Genomic DNA, 16584 nt, shown 5'->3' on the forward strand with positions numbered 1-16584 from the left:
AATCCAGTGTTGATTCTCTAGATTTTATTAGTGGGAAAGTTAATATTTGTCCACTGACTGAGTGCAAGATACCATAATTAGCTGATGGAGAATTGTGCCGTGTAATCAGCTGAGATCAACGGACCGGTATGCCCGTCCCGTCATTTTCTATGCCCGTGATGTTTTTGCGGTAAAGGGGAGAGGTGAAGCGAGGTCGCGGGCGTGGGTCGGGCGGATGTTGGGGAGGGGGCTCGCTAGGTCTCCGAAAACAACTGAATAATACTACAGTTCTTTGAAATACTGCTGCTACGCGCTTAAGCACTGGTAAGAAATGTTTGGATGGTGGGGTTAGACTCATTCTATGACCAGGCTAGTCCTAGCTGAGTCAGAGTCAGTTTTTAACATCGAACATATTCGGCATAGCGCTACATTCCGGAAACGATTTCATGAGTGCACGACTAACATCTGTGAGCCCCAAGTTCGGCACACTGTTGCCACCAATTTCAGCACATAGAGATAATGTTGCAAGGCATTATGATGTTAATCAGTTAACTTCAAGGTAAAAACTCCCGAAGCATTTTTAAAGTGAAAACAACGTGAGAAGTCGGGTCAATTTGGCCTGGCTTTAGTCTAACGCACATACATCTTGTCAGTGTTCATTGCAGTGAATATATTTTTTGCGGATTGAAGTCCAAGTATCTACCTACTTATTTATTTATTTACTTACTACTGCCTTATTTGTTGGTCACTGTTGCATTCAAAATCATGTGCTGTTTTTCATGCTTTGGCTGAGGATTACATTGTGCAGCTGCATTGCAGGTAGATGATATTCATCTAACAGGCTTTGAAAATGTGAACCTGAATGGGGACTACATGACATTGATCAGGATTGGTCACATGCAACATGCATGACAAGCAGAAAGGGCATTGCGCAGACCACAGGCCAATGTCTGTGTGTGATTGATAGTGTGTAATATTACTATTTTGTCAAGATATTTGTGTTGTGAGTGCTCTTGCAAAATTCATAATCTGTACTTAGTGAACATTGCTGCTTGTGGAGCCAGGTGCAGTACTGTTGTGAGACAAACTTTGTTGTCCTTAAGTCCTACATAATATAAACAAATCACACAATTCCTTGTGCTTGCACATATGCATAATCATTTGCACAGGATCACTCAGCATCCAGTTACCACTTAAAGCAATGCCTTTTTATGATGATGGAATGCAGCTGTTTACATGGCTTTACTGTCAGTGCAGCTGCACCAGCCATATTGATCTGTCTTGACTTGAACTGCACAACAATTCCACTTTATTAGCTTGCTGTCATCAATCTGGCATTCTGATTACATGGACTGCAATATTCTGTTTGCTGTAAGTATCATTCATGAAACATGAGGTAAACATGCTTTGATATTCATATGACAAATGTTGCTGCATACAAAATTATGTAAAATAAGGGGACAGTGACTTTGCATCTTGGATATATTAGTCACAACATGTTTTATTCTTTATGTAGGTGTATTTAGTTATTCAGAGATAATTGCATATGTGACTAGATCTCAGAAAACATGGGCAAATGAAGAAGACCAAATTTAAGTGGGCTTTTGGATAACCCAATGCCTCTCTCTAGTTCTAAACATCATTTAGCAATAGCTGCATAGTGATCTTTCATTAAAAATGCAACTTAGTTGTTCTTTTTAGGCCTGAAAACTCCTAGAACAGAGCTCCATCTGATCAGCCAGGCAGACATGATCTCTTGTATGCTCCATAGTCAAACACATATTGCAAAAAAGTTATTTTTCCTTTTTATGATCACAAAGCTGTTACTTGACTACTGGTGATAAAGGATATCTCCCCTTATCAGTATTCCTGCTGTTATAAGAACACTGCGAAGAGGGCATTGACCAACCAGCTTCAAAACAGCTGGATACTGATTGATTTTTTATATCATTTTAGCAGTAGTATGGTACAGTGAAACTTGACAGTTTGGGAATTAATAGTTTGTTTTTCATTCTCCAGATGTTTTGTGTGCAAAAAATGTTCACTTTTACAGCTGAACTTGTAGACTTCCACATTAAGTGCAGAATCTCTATCATGAACTATCATTATGTTGTATTACCATTTACTTTATCAGTTTGCACTCCAGGATAATAAAGATTGGTCTTGGAACTGCACTCCATGGGGAGTGGGAATACCACAATTTGCATTTGCCTAGCCTCCCAGGCAGCTTGATACTTTAATGCCTAATAATGCCTAATAATGAATTGTAATATGTAATGAAATTAAAATTCAATAAATAATGAATTAATGCCTAGTAAGCTTAACACAATAATCCAATTTAGGATTCTGCTTGAATTGACACATGTCTGTTTCTCTGCTAGTGAATAGCACAGCATCCTCGTACCATCATAGTTAAACTATGACATTCACATTAAAATTACTTTGTTGCTGAGAATGGAGAGGTTACATGCCACAATGATGGAACACAAATAAATTCCTCACTGCTACACCTTGAGTTTTAAGAAACACTGCTATAAAAATGGGCATAGATCCAAAGGTACTACTGAAATTATATCAATTAAATTGAGACCCCTTCAAGCCAAACTGCCAGACACCCAGAATTCAACAATTTATGTAGTTGTAAGCATTATTGTTATTGAGCTTGGGCATGCTCTGTCACAGGGCCTGATGGCTTCACATGTTATCACCTTTTGCCATGCATTGTTTGCAACACTTGCATTGTGCAGCAGTGCAATTCTGCAAGGCCATAAATGAAAAGAATTTTGCATAATGGCTCAGTGTCATTTAAATTGGCTGATGTTTGGTGGTTTTAGGTCCGCCACAGTGTAATGTCTAGAGCACAACTGTCCCTGTGATGGGTCCCAGCCTGTGCTCTGCCCCGACACCACCGCACTGCACTTTGCAGACCGTAAGCCAATGGACATCAGCCTCTCGCCACTGCCGCCGCTGGCGGCCGCCGAACCGGCCGCCGCCGCCGGGCCCTCGCCGTCGGGCGGCCCGCCGCCGTCGCCGGCCACCTCCCCGCTGCCGGTGGCCGAGCCGGCGGCCGGCGCCGCGCCGCGCCGCCGCCGCCGGCCCTCGTTCGAGGGGCGCCGGGCCGCTCGCCGGCTGGCTGCGGAGCTGCAGGCGGGCCTGCTGCCGCTGCTGGACCCGGCCCGGATGGTCGCCGACGGCGCTCCCCAGCCCAGCGCCATGCCCCTTCAGCTGCCCTACGGTGAGTGCCGCCTGCGGGAAGAGAAAGCAGTCAAGGGTTTGTGTAATGGAAGGTTCTTCGGTTCTAAAAACCAGCTCCTGATCAGAGAAAGCGTTACTCTGGATATATGTCAGGATTCGGACTTGTGGAAAATCAGAATGATCACAATGTTTCTGAGTGGCTAAGTCAGGTATTGGCATGCCATTGCCTGCCCTGTCTGTCTCTGTCCCATTACACGTCGCTGAACCGGTGCCCGCTCTGGGCCGTGCCTGCCTGCTGTTCCGTCCGTGCGTGACCGGCGCCGGCCCGTGTCCGGCAGCCGGCGACGAGTGCGTACACGTGTTCCGGGTGCGGTGTCGCAGCAGCGGCCGCACCCGCTCCCTGGTCCGCTGGCTTCGCCACACGCGCAACGCCAACGACAACCGTGAGTACGGCGCGCCGCCGCCGCCGCCGCCGTCGCGCCGGGTGTCGCCCGGCGAGCTGGCCCCCGCCGGGCGCTCCGTCCGCGCCGTCATACAGGGCCGCGCTTGTCTCGGCGCGGCCCTGCCCTGGCGTCACGTCCTGACGTCTGCGGGCTGGAGCGTAACAGGTGGCGCTGGTGCAACCGTCGTGTTGTACGCTTCCAACTGGCGTGAACTGGATGAGCGATGGCCGGCGCTCCCGAGGAGGGCCGCCCAAATACCAGGCCCGTGTATGTTCTATGATAGTATGTGTGTTAATAAGAGACGCTTCGTATGTGGTGTTGATACGGCCTTGCGCCCTTTATTCGGTTTTTGATGAGAATCGCTGTTAGCCGTGAGCTCGCAAGGAAATCGGGCGCAAGAGAGACGCCTGGCCTTGAGGTGCCTTTTTGCGCTACGGACACAATGCATGCTCGGTGGTAAAGAACGCCGCTTCGTATAGGAACGGTGGTGGTGCTCCGTGTATGCCTCGACAGTATGCTAAGGCGATAGTGTCACTGCACTTTGTCGGCGTGGCATAAGGTATGCTCTCTCACGCTCTCAGTCCCCAGACCTTTCATTCCTCTTCAGTTCCGTGGAATGAGGTTCGCTCTCCCACGCTCTCAGTCTCCAGACCTTTCATTCCTCTTCAGTTCCGTGGAATGAGGTTCACTCTCCCACGCTCTCAGTCTCCAGACCTTTCATTCCTCTTCAGTTCCGTGGAATGAGCCACGCTCTCCCACGCTCTCAGTCTCCAGACCTTTCATTCCTCTTCAATTCCGTGGAGTGAGGCACGCTATCCCACGCTCTCAGTCTCCAGACCTTTTATTCCTGTTCAATGCCGTGACTGTTCCGTCCCGCACCGAAGTGGATGTCACGTGACGTCATATGTTTACAGATAGCTTTCCACCGCATCGTTGCCGTCCACGCTGCTTTCCTCCGTAATCCTATCTTCCAGCAGTCTGACCCACGTGCTGGCGAGTGTTTCCGGCCTGGGTACGCCCCAGGGCCCGGCAGCGTCCCGGCTGTCGGTCTGAGCGCTCTCAGCGCGCGCTGACGGTCGCCAGTCTGGGCGCTCTCGAGCGCGCGCCGACGGCCGCCGCGCTGAGCGCCCCCGAGCGCGCGCTGACGCCCCCTCCCCCCGGCGACAGTGATGCGTGCCGTACGCTGCAACAACGTGGAGCGCCTGGCCAGCCTGGTGCGCGCCGGCGCCGACGTCAACCAGGCGGACGAGACCGGTCGGACAGCCCTGCATCTGGCCGCCCAGCAGGTGCGTCACCCCTGCAACCAACCGGCGCATGGTGACGCGCGCCGGGACGTCAGCTGTGACATCAGCTGTGACGTCAGCCGTGACATCAGCTGGCTCCGGCGGCCGGGAGACGTCCAGCACGGCTTTGACGTCTCTGTTTTCCGTCGCCACCTTACCTGCCACAGGCTTACGCTGTCGAATGCGGGTGCAGAAACATGACGCGCCTTTTTACAAACATGGTGCGCCTTTTTTGACTCGTGCATAGTCGCGCCGTTGCATGTGCCGAGCTTTTTCATGCCGTTTGCGATAATGGCAAAACTAAACGTGTAAGTGTCACCTAAACCGTTGCGAGTGTCGCCTCGCCCGTTAACCTTTAACCGCACTCGCGTCCTAGTACTGACATCTACCGGCCAATGTCTCAACCGTGGCGTCTGGCGGCGCCCGCCCCGTGTCGCTGCCCATTAGCAGCCCGCTGTCCGTCCGCAGTGCTCCTCCGGCATGGTGGCGGCGCTGCTGTCGCTGGGCGCGCGGCCCAACGCCCGCGACATCGTGGAGTGCACGCCGCTGCACGCGGCGGCGCGCGCCGGCAGCGTGGCGGCCGTGCGCCTGCTTCTGGCGGCCGGTGCCAACGCGCGCGCCGCCGGCCCTGGCGGCCTGACGCCGGCCCAGCTGGCCGGCCAGCGGGTGCGGCTGCTCAGCGGACTGTGGCCGCCGGACAGCCGGCCCACCTCCGCCAGCCGCTCGATAGAGGAGCTGCGCGAGGTCTGTGGACGGCGCAGCAGGGAGGGGATGGAGCAGAGGGACGGGACATGGGGCGGGAGTCAGGAGATGTGACAGATGCCAGGATATTGGGCAGGGATTAGGTGATGGGGCGGGGTCAAAATGTGTGCTGGGATTCGGGTCATGGTGTGGGGGTCAGGAGATAAGACAGGGCTCAGATAATGGGGTGGGGGTCAGATGATGAGACAGGGGGTAAAGAGCTTGGCAGGGGTCAAGACGTGTGACAGATAGACACGGCGAGGAACTGGGAGGTGAGGCAAGATCTTTTCGTCTATCATCGCTGCGAGGCCGCTGCGAGGAAGACGTCAGTTGATAATCTAGCCTGGATCTGGTGTTAGGTTTTAGATTAAGAGCACTTAGACTTGTCAGATCGTAAGTAAAGCCAATGTATAACTTTTGCTAAGCCGAACTGGTGACTTCAAACAACTAAGTGCTGAGAGCCAATTTAGGGCCCAAAGCTGCCTGTAACCCGCCATTAGGCCAGATCAAAGTCTGTGTTGGTAGATATGTTTCCGTAGCGATCGCCTCGTTCGGCCAAGCGTACCCCTTGAAGGTGCTGTCTCAAGTTGAGTTCATGCTGCGCTGCGACCACTGACTGCTGTCGCGGCGTGGCAGGTGCAACAGCTGCTGGAGGCGGCGCCCGACCGGGCCGACGTGGGCGGCGTGCTGCGTCAGATCGAGACGCTCACCATCGACGGCGGGCCGCGACTGCAGCTCGACCACCAGCTCAGCCGAATGACGCTGACATCTGGCGGCGGCGCGGCCAACTCCGACTGCGCCCGGCCGCCGCAGCCGAAGGCGGCCGACGGCGAGGATTGACGCCACGCGGCGGCTTCTCTCGGAACTGAAGCCGCACCTAGGGACGAATAGATGTCGCGTGCGGAGCGTCGTCTGGCGTAGGTCGAGTAGTTCGGACGGAACCTGGACCAAACCGTCCACCCGACGGACGTCGTTGCGGGGACGACGAGGCGTCGCCACGTGCGGGGGACGTGGGTGGCGCGCGTGGGCGGTCCCCAGTGCCGTGGTGGTTGTACAGACGGTACGCTTCCGTCCAGTTCCTGTTTGTACACAACAAGAGCGAGCAGAGCTGAGAACGGCTCGGCCGCATGCCATGTATTTATGTATTTCGGCGAGGCGTGACGTGCTGACGGTGGTCAGCAGCAAAGGGCTCGGCTGGCGCCGGCTGAGCGCGCCATCACGCGCTCGATGTGGTGTCTGATAGTGGTTTTGCTCGTGCCCACCTCCCGGCGCCCGGCTGGCGCGTGACGACTAGTGTCGATTCCTGCACCATGTGTTCGTACTCAGGCTGGCGGTTTTCATGGTCGCTGATCGGGTCCGTGTTTGCCGATCACGTCCTTCACGCTGGAAGTCTTGCCATCGCGTTTGCCCGCGGTGGGCGGCCGTTTCCCTCGGTGGGCCAGCCTCTGCGGCCCCAGGTATCTCGTTGCTCACGACTGATTGACATTCCGAGTCCGGTTTTTGATGACGTTTTCAGCCCCGCTCAAAGCCCTGGGCGGTCCTCAGCTTTTGAAACTTTACCACGTCTTACATAAGTGGCGATTGTAGGTCGGTGTTTTATAATCAGCCCATTTGTGAATAAATTAATACCATGCACGCGTTTTTTCGTAGCCAGAAGAAGCGAAAGAGAGGCACGCTGCATTGGAGAGTGATTTCAAATACCCATGAAGAACAATTGTGATGTACAATAAAAGAAAACCCTTCGACGTTCGTGCTGAGACGTACTGTACAATGCTACGAGCACCGACGTCAGCGAAGGACAAGCAGTTCTTATTGTCAGGATGAAGTCTGCCTATTGCCTGACTTACTAGGGAACTGCAATTTAAATAAAAGATTCATTGGAGGCATCGCACGTGTCTTGTGACTGGCCCGAAAGGATTCTAAGCAGAAAGAAGCAAAGAAAATGGTTTTGTTCAGAATCTTCCGCATTCTACGCAACGAGAGTACGCTTCCGTAGTTTATTTTGTTTGCGAAAATTTTAGCATCATGTTTTATTTGCTGTTATAAACGCTCGAGAAGTGCCCTGGTCTAGTCTAATATTTTCGCTTCTTTTACACCATCCATAAAAAGCCAGACAAAATGACTTGCTCTAAACTGATGCAAATCAACGATAACATGAACACCGACTGGCAGACTTCAGGCGTAAGAACCACGCAGCTTGGCTTGTGGGAGTGTCGATACAACCTAGGGTTATCACAAGGATCAGATGTTTTAATGTTCACGTGCACTCACGCCCTCCGATTTCGCTTTGATCTCGAATATTAGTACGTGGATGTTATTCATTATTGATGTTGGATGTTGGCAAATGCATGGTCTCTGTGTTCGCACAGCCCGTGTTTTCTAGTCCGTGATGCTGTCAGTCACCACTCTACGGCTGTGTTTCTGCGTCCGTCCAGCGTGGTTCAGCAGCTCGACGCTTCAGTGAGCAGACGTGCGGTGTCTGACCGTCTGTGCTTCGGCGTCTATTCAACCGTGATCCAGCGTCTGCCCTGCCGTGCCTCAGCGTCCGTCCGGCCGTGATCCAGCGTCTGCCTTGCCGTGCCTCAGCGTCCGTCCGGCCGTGATCCAGCGTCTGCCCTGCCGTGCCTCAGCGTCCGTCCGGCCGTGTTTCACCGTCTGCCCTGCCGTGCCTCAGCGTCCGTCCGGCTCTCGCTTAGCCCCTTCATGTCTGGTTTCCGTCTAGTCGCGTTTAAGTGCGTGACGGGCCGTGTTTCAGCGTCTGTTCGGCATTGTTTCGGTGTCTGTCCGGCCGTGTTTCATTGTCTGTCCGGCCGTGTTTCAGCGTCTGTCCGGCCGTGTCTCAGCGTCTGTCAGACCGTGTCTTAGTGTCTGTCCGGCCGTGCTTCAGCGTCTGCCCGGCAGCGTCTCAGCGTCTGTCCGGCCATGTTTCAGCGTCTGTCAGGCGGTGTTCCAGCGTCTGTCCGGCAGCGTCTCGGTGTCTTGTCAGGTCGTATTTCAGCGTCTGTCCGGCCGTGTCTCAGTGTCCGTCCGACCATGTCTCAGTGTCTGTCAGGCCGTGTTTCAGCGTCTGTCCGGCCGTGTTTTAGCGTCTGTCCGACCGTGTCTCAGTGTCTGTCCGGCCGTGTTTCAGTGTCTGTCAGGCCGTGTTTCAGCGTCTGTCAGGCTGTGCTTCAGCGTCTACCCGGCAGCGTCTCAGCGTCTGTCCGGCCGTGTTCCAGTGTCTGTCCGACCGTGTTTTAGCGTCTGTCAGGCCGCGTTTCAGCGCCTGCCCGGCAGCGTCTCAGCGTCTGTCCGGCCGCGTCTCAGTGTCTGTCCGGCCGTGTTTCAGCGTCTCTCCGGCAGCGTCTCAGCGTCCGTCCGGCCGTGTTTCACCGTCTGTCCTGCCGTGCCTCAGCGTCTGTCCGGCTGTCGCTTAGCCCCTTCATGTCTGGTTTCCGTCTAGTCGTGTTTAAGTGCCTGACTGGCCGTGTTTCAGCGTCCGTCCGGCCGTGTCTCAGCGTCCGTCCGGCCGTGTTTCAGCGTCTGTCTGACTGTGTTTCAGTGTCTGGACGGCCGGGCCTTCACACGGACCGCCATCTGCGCGCCGCCGCTCTACCCGCCGTGCGAGGTGTTCGTGTCGGACCCGAGGTACCAGCCGCCGCCGGAGCTGCGCCAGACCTACGCCAGCACCAACGCCTACCGCCAGCCACCCGAGCTGGTCGGATGTGTAAGCTCGCTGCGAGCTGAACGCTTCAAACACGACTTTGTATGAAGCGCCGCCAGGGGTCATGTCCAAACTCACAATGCGTTGCCTACTTGGTCAAGCTCGATCATTTGTAGCCAAGATTCGATGTCGATCGTGTGATTCTTTTATCTCGCCCCGCCCCCTCCCCCAGCCCGACTGTTATACTAAACACGACTGTTAACGTGGAAACTTAGACAGCGTTAAACGCAGACTGTTGATACGGCGAGCCTAATGGTTGAAGCTAGTGACCGGTGAATCGATTTCCCAGTCAGACGGTAACCTTACGACTGACCTCTAAAGCTGGAACTCTCCTTGACGCGCCACCGTGCTCCGGGGTAGTCGGTTACGCAGTGTGTTGACCGTGAGACTCCTCACGCACAGCGTGCACTTTATGTAGTCCTGCCCTGCCACCTGCTCTGACCTCCGATCAGATAGATTTTCTGACCCTCGCCTGACGTAAGATCTGGTCTCTTACCGGACCTTCAACCCTACCTGATCCGTGATCCGACATGCATTCTCGCCAATGAGCTGATCTCCGACCCGAACTTTAATCTAATCTCTTACCTGACCTCCGACCTGACCTTTGACCTGAACTCTCGTCTGACCCATGGCCTGACCCCGTTTACTCTCTGACCCCAGCTCTAACCTACTAGACCCAACCTCTAACCTGACCACTGACCCGACATCTGCCGAGACCCGTGCCCTGCCGCCTGGCCCGACCTCCGACCTGACCTCTCATCTGGCCGGCAGCGGTGGTGTGGCGGCACGCGGCCCACCGAGCGCTGCCTGACCAGCACCTGCGGCCGGCTGGTGCCAGAGCGGCGCGAGAAGCAGCAGCTGTTCCAGTCGGCGGTGCTGCCGTACCAAGACCTCAGCCTGGAGGCCGACCCGCGCTGCACGCCCTGTTTGCCCCGCCCCCGGCCCATCGAGTACAAGGTTAGGGAGGCCTCTCCCTCCAGTGCAGGCTCGGTGGCAGCGTCCACATAGATTCGCTTGTGAGTGTATGATCAGTAAGAGGCCCTGCTTACCCCGCCCCCGGCCCATTGATCACAAGGTCAGGGCGGCCTCTCACTGCAGCGCAGGCTCGGAGGCTGCATCCACACGGACTCGCTTGTGAGTGTTTGGTCAGCAAGAGGCCCTGCTTACCACATGATGACTGGCAGCTGGGGCTTCCGCTGGTCCGAGCTGGTCGCGCCGCGCCCGTGTGGCCAATCCGTCCCGGCTGGGGGCCAGTAGCACTCCCCCGAGGCGCGAGTCAAACCTCGCTGTCTGGGTCTCGAGGGGGTGCGAGGGTCTGGTCCCCAAAGTCGACCGCGGACAAGCAGTTGAGGCCGGCCATCTTGTGAGAGTGACGGCTCGTCCGCCGTCGGACCTCAGCGCGGCCGCGCGGTCACCGACGGTGGCGCTGTGTCGGCGGCAGATCCGGGGCCTGGAGCGATACGCCGGGCCGTGTGTGCCGCTGAAGACCAGCCAGGAGCCGGTCAACACCAAGATCTACCAGCAGTCGGTCACCATGCACGACTTCACCAGTCCCGGCACTAATCCGCCCTGGAGCCGCACCACAGGTAGCCGGGCACCACACCAAGTCAGCTGATCCGCGCTTTGGAACGGTCTGATGCCGGCTAAGCTAGGCTCGCTGGCGCGGAAGTTAGCAGGTGGCCTGGTGGCTGCGAAACACTTGTCGAAACGGTGAATTGGATATCAAACTTCCATTGCCCCTTACAGGCTTACATAAACTTTTAATATTATTACATGTGCATGGATAACACTAGAAGGGAAACGTCTAAATCATTTATTCCAGCACTGTTCGGCACAAACACCGAAGGTTTGGCGATCATGATTCACCACATGCATAGGCATTAATAATGATTTAGTGAATCCCTGACAGTGTCCAATGGCTAACTGCCCGGTGAGACCACAACAACGTATTGCATACCTCAATCGCTTGTCCAGCGCGGCTTTAGCGTTTTACTCTCGACCCAAGTGCCTCACGGAGCGTGCCCCGCTCACCAGGGGACCGCAGGAGCTTCTATGACCGCTTCATGGCCGACATGTGCCGCACCACGGTGCTCGTCGACCCGATCCCCGAGTACGGCTCTCTGGGCGGACAGATCTCCATGTACCAGAACGACTTCGTCACGTGGCCTCGGGACCTCTGCGACCTGTACAAGTCAGTGGGGGTCATGCTCGTGGCAATTGGACACGGGCTTCGCGGAGGGGGGCCGTTTTGACGGCGCAGTGGGTACTACTGTAGAGCCAGCCTCCAGTAAAGACAGTGTCCCATAGTATGCTTGGATGGGTGTATCCAGACATACATATCCAAGTCAGTGGGGGTCATGCGCGTGGCAACTGGACACGCGCTTCACGGAGGGGGAGGGGGGGGGGGTTGACGGCGCAGTGGGTACTTCTGTAGAGCCAGCCCCCAGTGAAGTCAAGGTCCTGCAGTGCATTTGGATGTGTGTATTGTGTATCATGAGTACCTTATGCGCATAGATCATGTCTTTGATGTCGTAAACCTTTGACGTCGCCTTTAACTGAATGAAATGCTGTTTTGCCTGCGTGAAACTCTCAGCACCAGGCATGTTATTTTTTGTAGCATAAGACCTACGACCTTTTATAGTAGCTATCACATCAGTCACAACCGAAACCAGCGGACACTATTTAATTGGCCAGCGGTCGGCTGCTAAAAGTTTACCCTCGACCTTGACCTGCGCCCAGCGCCAGCCTTTGAGGGACCCTCGCGCCCTCCCGCTGACCCGCGTCGCCGCCGTTACAGGCTGCCGGAGCACAGCAGGTCCCCGATCAGCTGCAGGGCGACGGCCTACGCCACCTGCCACAATGTCTGCAACCTGTGAGAGCCCCGGCCACGTCCATGGCTGACGCGCCGTGTGTTATGTGCAGCTAGTGGTCCGTCCCCCGCAACTGAGTATATTGCGCAGCTGGTCAGCGCGGACTAGTGATCAGACAGAACGCGCCAGCACGGGTGCTCTCAGCAGGATATTGTTGGCAGCTCGTGGTTTATAATGTGTTGCCCCTTAAGCTGACATCGTAAGCGGCGGCTCGAATACAGCAGACGAGGCGCGGTACGTGCCGTTCTTGGAGACGAAGCGTACATTCGTTTATGTGCCTGTGTGTCGAGCCGATCCGGAGTCCGAGTTAGTTTGGAAACCTCTGATGTGCGACACAAGACCGGGCTCGGAAACACCGGCAACATCGCAGTCGTCACGCCGATGGCGAGAGAACGTCCGCCAAAGGGAAACAAGCGCCAAGGTTCTGCCCTTTGAGCGCCCACTGTTTTTGGCAGTGCACGAAACACGTATAAAGGTACATTTATTACACGTTCTCGTTTGCTTCGATGAAAGCATGTTCATATTTGAACAAATCCATTTGCTAGCAAACTTGACACAGCGAAATCGTTGCATAAATCGGGACCCATCGACGCACGCAAATACACACAACGGCAATCTCAACGGGTGACCCGCATCCCGACTCGGCCCCTTCCCCGGCAGCTCACGTGATGGGTCGTTAGAACGGCCCAATGTCGTCGTTGTGTCAGGCGCTCCTCCCGGCGGTGAAGACCGCATCCATCACCTGCGGAACGGCGCGTGTGGCTTAGTGGAGGACAAGCCGGCCGGCGAGGGGATTTCGCCAATGCCTTCTGTGTTATAACGTCTTTAGCACCATCTGCCGCTGCCGTGTCGGAAAGTGCTACACGTGTAGGGCCGCAGAGCTAAACTTGTACACTTTCGTAAGGGATAACAGCTCAAAGCCACTACACTACCGGCATGATTTATGACTTATGGCTTAAAAGATGCATGTTCGGCGACATATCTCATCCATGAACTCAAGACCACTGGCGGCGGAGAAGAGATGGTGCGACCATGGTCATAATGCAGCCTTGTGCCAGGCTCCAGCCGAGCTGGTGACGTCCGACACCGACACTACAGCGAAGAGGCCCTCCCAGCTGTACCTGAGCCAGGCTCCAGCGGTCCGGCACTGGACACCACAGCGAGGAAGCCCTCCCAGCCGTACCTGAGCCAGGCTCCAGCCGTCCCACATCGGACATCACAGCGAGGAGGCCCTCCCAGCCGTACCTGAGCCAGGGTCCAGCTGTCCGACACCGGACACCACAGCGAGGAGACCCTCCCAGCCGTACCTGAGCCAGGCTCCAGCCGAGGTGGTGGCGCCGCCGGTCCGGTCGCCGGTCCGAGTCGGCCTCCATCTCGTCCGTGTAGAGCATCACCCGGAAATAGATCCCTGGCAGGATGAACAGAACCAGCACCTGCAGTCGCACGCACACGGTAGTCGCTGTCACGGAGCAGTCACAAGATGATGCAGTGGTCGGCAGCAACGCCACATGGAATAACATCCATCCTCAGCCAGCACGTAGTCTTCAGTATGCCACTTTGTTTTTAATGCGATGTCGGTTTAAAAATCGTCAGAATAAGATTTGCGTTAGGCTGGGATTACAGTCGGACCATTTCAAGACTGGGAGATGAAGACGAGGGGATAACGATGGGGCAAAACCACAAGCACCTGGGGTTCCATCCAGCGAGACTTGGCCGACAGAGAGACCCTCTACGGGGTATTTGCTGGGCGCTGGTACGAGGCCCCTCCAGGGGAGCACTTATGGCCACTCGCGGCTGGTGCATGTAGTTTGCCCCAGACCAACGGAGCGTCGCGAGGACGCAGGAAAAAGTGAGTACGAGGAAAAAGGGCCGGATGGGAAATCAGGGGGATCAGCTTTTGTTGAGTTGTCATACTATTTTCATGCATAATCTTTTCAACAAACGAAGCACGGAAACGGCACATATTAGTATGCTTCAACAAAGAAAGCACGAGGAAGAACCGAATAACCGAGACTGGTTCACTCCTTCCGTTACAGCGCGGGATCGCTTTAAGTCTTCGCGCGTGTTCTTCACCTTCCAAAAGAAGAACGACAACACCATGAAGGCGATGAGGTCCGTCAGAGTGAACCCAAACTGCCGGATCAGGAACTCATTCCAGTTATTCGGCCAGGCGAGCGGGTTCAGCAGTATCTCCATCTCGGGACTCAGCTCCACATAGTGCAGCAGGCGACCGTCCAGCGGCGCTGCTGTCATCCCGCCAGACGGCAGCAGTGTCGTCTCCGCCGCGGGCGCTGACATAGTTACGGAATGCCGCTCCGCTGGGTCCGATGAGATGATGCGAGCCGTTAGCTCGCTGCAGTTGAGCCTCTTCTCGTCACAGATTGCGTAGCTCGTCGGTTTCCACTAAAGGTCTAAATTCAACTAATCACGAATCTAAAGTCACCGTTTCAGCGCACGTCCGCATCACACGTGACAGCACAGATCACTGACAGCAGCACAGATCACTGACAGCAGCACAGATCACTGACAGCAGCACAGATCACTGAAGCAGCACAGATCACTGGCAGCAGCACAGATCACTGACAGCAGCACAGATCACTGACAGCAGCACAGATCACTGGCAGCAGCACAGATCACTGACAGCGGCACAGATCACTGGCAGTAGCACGGATCACTGACAGCACCGTCCGCTCCACTCTCCCCTGGTCCACTTCCCATCACCGGCCGTCGCGCGCCGGCGGCCACCGCTGCACGGGGCCGCTGACCGCCGCCGCCCCACATCGCCGTGAGCCACGGCTGCCGGGCGCACCGCTCCTGTGACCCGGCGGCCGTCCTGCGCGACACCGCCGGCGGGCGCAGCGTGCGTCGGCGGGGACTCCGCGGCGCCCAGCCGCCGCCGCTGGCCGCGTGACCGACGCCGTCGTCCGCCGGTGTCCACTGCGACCGAGGCGTGGCGCCGGCGCCGCTGTTACGGACCAAGCGGCCCGGGGCGCGGCCGGCCTACTTCCGCGCGCCGGCGCCGCGGCCGCCGCGGTCCGCCGGGCGCGGCCCCGCAGGACGGCGGCAGGACCGAGAGGGGGGGGGGGGACGCCAGCGACTGCGTCCGGAAGGGCGCCGGAAGACGATCAGACGGGGTGGGACTCTCTGAAGTTGTCATGTAAGGGCACAGCGAGATGCGGGTGAATTATCTTTCTCGTAAGTGTCAGTTTGTGTGTGCTGCAAATATGAAACGAAAGACGCTGAACGATTCCCCCCCCCCCCCCCCCACCTCCTAAACGTCGTCATCGAAAGTGCGGTAAGATCCTAATGATTAATTCCGTGATCGGTTCCTTGAGGCATGAATGCTGGAATTTCTCAAACACGGGAGCTTTTTTAGATTTTTGAAGGTTCTCTTGGTGACAGCATCCATTTTCAAACTTTACCCAATGATCTTTTAAGATCTTGGAGCTCTCCTGGAATGTTTTCCAAGGGTCCTTTCAGATTTATGTTTTCCCCTGTCTGTCAATAGTTCCTTTGGGATCTTGGATATTTTCTTAATTTCCATGCACATTTCTGGCGGCATTAAATCCTACTTGTTCCATCTGCCCAATGGCAGGCGCTTGGTAGTAAGCCGTCGTGAGGTCAGACCGTGCCATGAGCGCGTGCAGGCGGCCAGTTGTTAATGTCATCTTGATACCAATCCCCCACCCGGATTCTTATTAAGTAGGAGAATTCCGCTTGCATAGGGCGAGGCAAGTATCGCTGGCGGTGGTTAAGTCGGTAGCTAATCACATTCTGGAGAGGGCTTACCAAACAGGGCTGGGATGAGCAGCCCGTAGTTCTTCGCGAACAGTCCGCACCCCATAAAGAACGAAGACAAAAACGAAGGCGGGCGTTCATTACCGGAAACCGCCACTACGGACCATCTCTGAGGCTATAAAACCGCACCAAAAACTGCGTTGGCCAAACCCATCGTTTGGCCTTCTCTGTTTTTCCACGTAGTACCGCAGAGCTAAACTTCCAGGATCTCGGAGGCACCCTTCCATTTTTGAGTTTCGTCTGATATTGAGTATATATATATATATATATATATATATATATATATATATATATATATATGGACCGCTGTGACCGACGCCCCATATGCCAGCCTGACGGGGCTATACGGATCTTCAGGGGCCCAGCACATTGGTCTTGGCTTCTACTCGACTGATCGGAGGACCCTGCAGTGTTGAGAGAAGCCTCTCTGTTAATCTGCCGCGGCACCTTCAATTGTTCGAGTGATCAGGCGCCGTACCTAATGGTCTCGGATTTTCCCGTTTTTATCGGAAGGCCTACGCTGTAGACGGGGACCAAAAGGTTGGTCGGCCCGGACACTCTCGATCGCTCCG

The 16584-nt window shown here is 55.4% G+C and overlaps 3 protein-coding genes across 4 annotated transcripts; 2 read left to right on the forward strand and 1 right to left on the reverse strand.

Moving 5' to 3' along the window:
* Positions 1-3131: 3131 nt before the first annotated feature.
* LOC119114040 (ankyrin repeat domain-containing protein 54) lies at positions 3132-5716 on the forward strand. Its single transcript, XM_037238270.1, has 5 exons — positions 3132-3214; positions 3513-3617; positions 4785-4903; positions 5369-5458; positions 5552-5716. The coding sequence occupies exons 1-5, from the start codon at positions 3160-3162 to the stop codon at positions 5714-5716; spliced, it is 534 nt and encodes a 177-aa protein (XP_037094165.1). The 5' UTR covers positions 3132-3159.
* Positions 5717-7602: 1886 nt separating this feature from the next.
* On the forward strand, positions 7603-12468 carry LOC119114381 (uncharacterized). The gene is made up of 6 exons (XM_037238575.1): positions 7603-7822; positions 9183-9347; positions 10116-10301; positions 10786-10930; positions 11379-11535; positions 12142-12468. The coding sequence occupies exons 1-6, from the start codon at positions 7760-7762 to the stop codon at positions 12218-12220; spliced, it is 795 nt and encodes a 264-aa protein (XP_037094470.1). The 5' UTR covers positions 7603-7759; the 3' UTR covers positions 12221-12468.
* Positions 10790-14753, reverse strand: LOC119114383 (uncharacterized). Of its 2 annotated transcripts, XR_005096028.1 has the most exons (5): positions 14288-14753; positions 13522-13647; positions 12880-12956; positions 11376-11527; positions 10790-10824 (listed from the first exon to the last, which is right to left on the reverse strand). XR_005096028.1 is itself a non-coding variant. In XM_037238576.1 (3 exons), the coding sequence occupies exons 1-3, from the start codon at positions 14510-14512 to the stop codon at positions 12918-12920; spliced, it is 390 nt and encodes a 129-aa protein (XP_037094471.1). In that variant the 5' UTR covers positions 14513-14753; the 3' UTR covers positions 12683-12917. The 2 variants fall into 2 exon arrangements, 1 of the variants encoding a protein (XP_037094471.1); XM_037238576.1 differs by lacking the exons at positions 10790-10824; positions 11376-11527 and having other exon boundaries at positions 12683-12956.
* Between the last annotated feature and the right edge of the window lie 1831 nt (positions 14754-16584).

This window comes from Pollicipes pollicipes, unplaced genomic scaffold, assembly GCF_011947565.3.
Source record: "Pollicipes pollicipes isolate AB1234 unplaced genomic scaffold, Ppol_2.1 Scaffold_7262;HRSCAF=8765_pilon_pilon_pilon, whole genome shotgun sequence".
In the NCBI taxonomy this organism is placed as follows: Eukaryota; Metazoa; Arthropoda; class Thecostraca; order Pollicipedomorpha; family Pollicipedidae; genus Pollicipes; species Pollicipes pollicipes.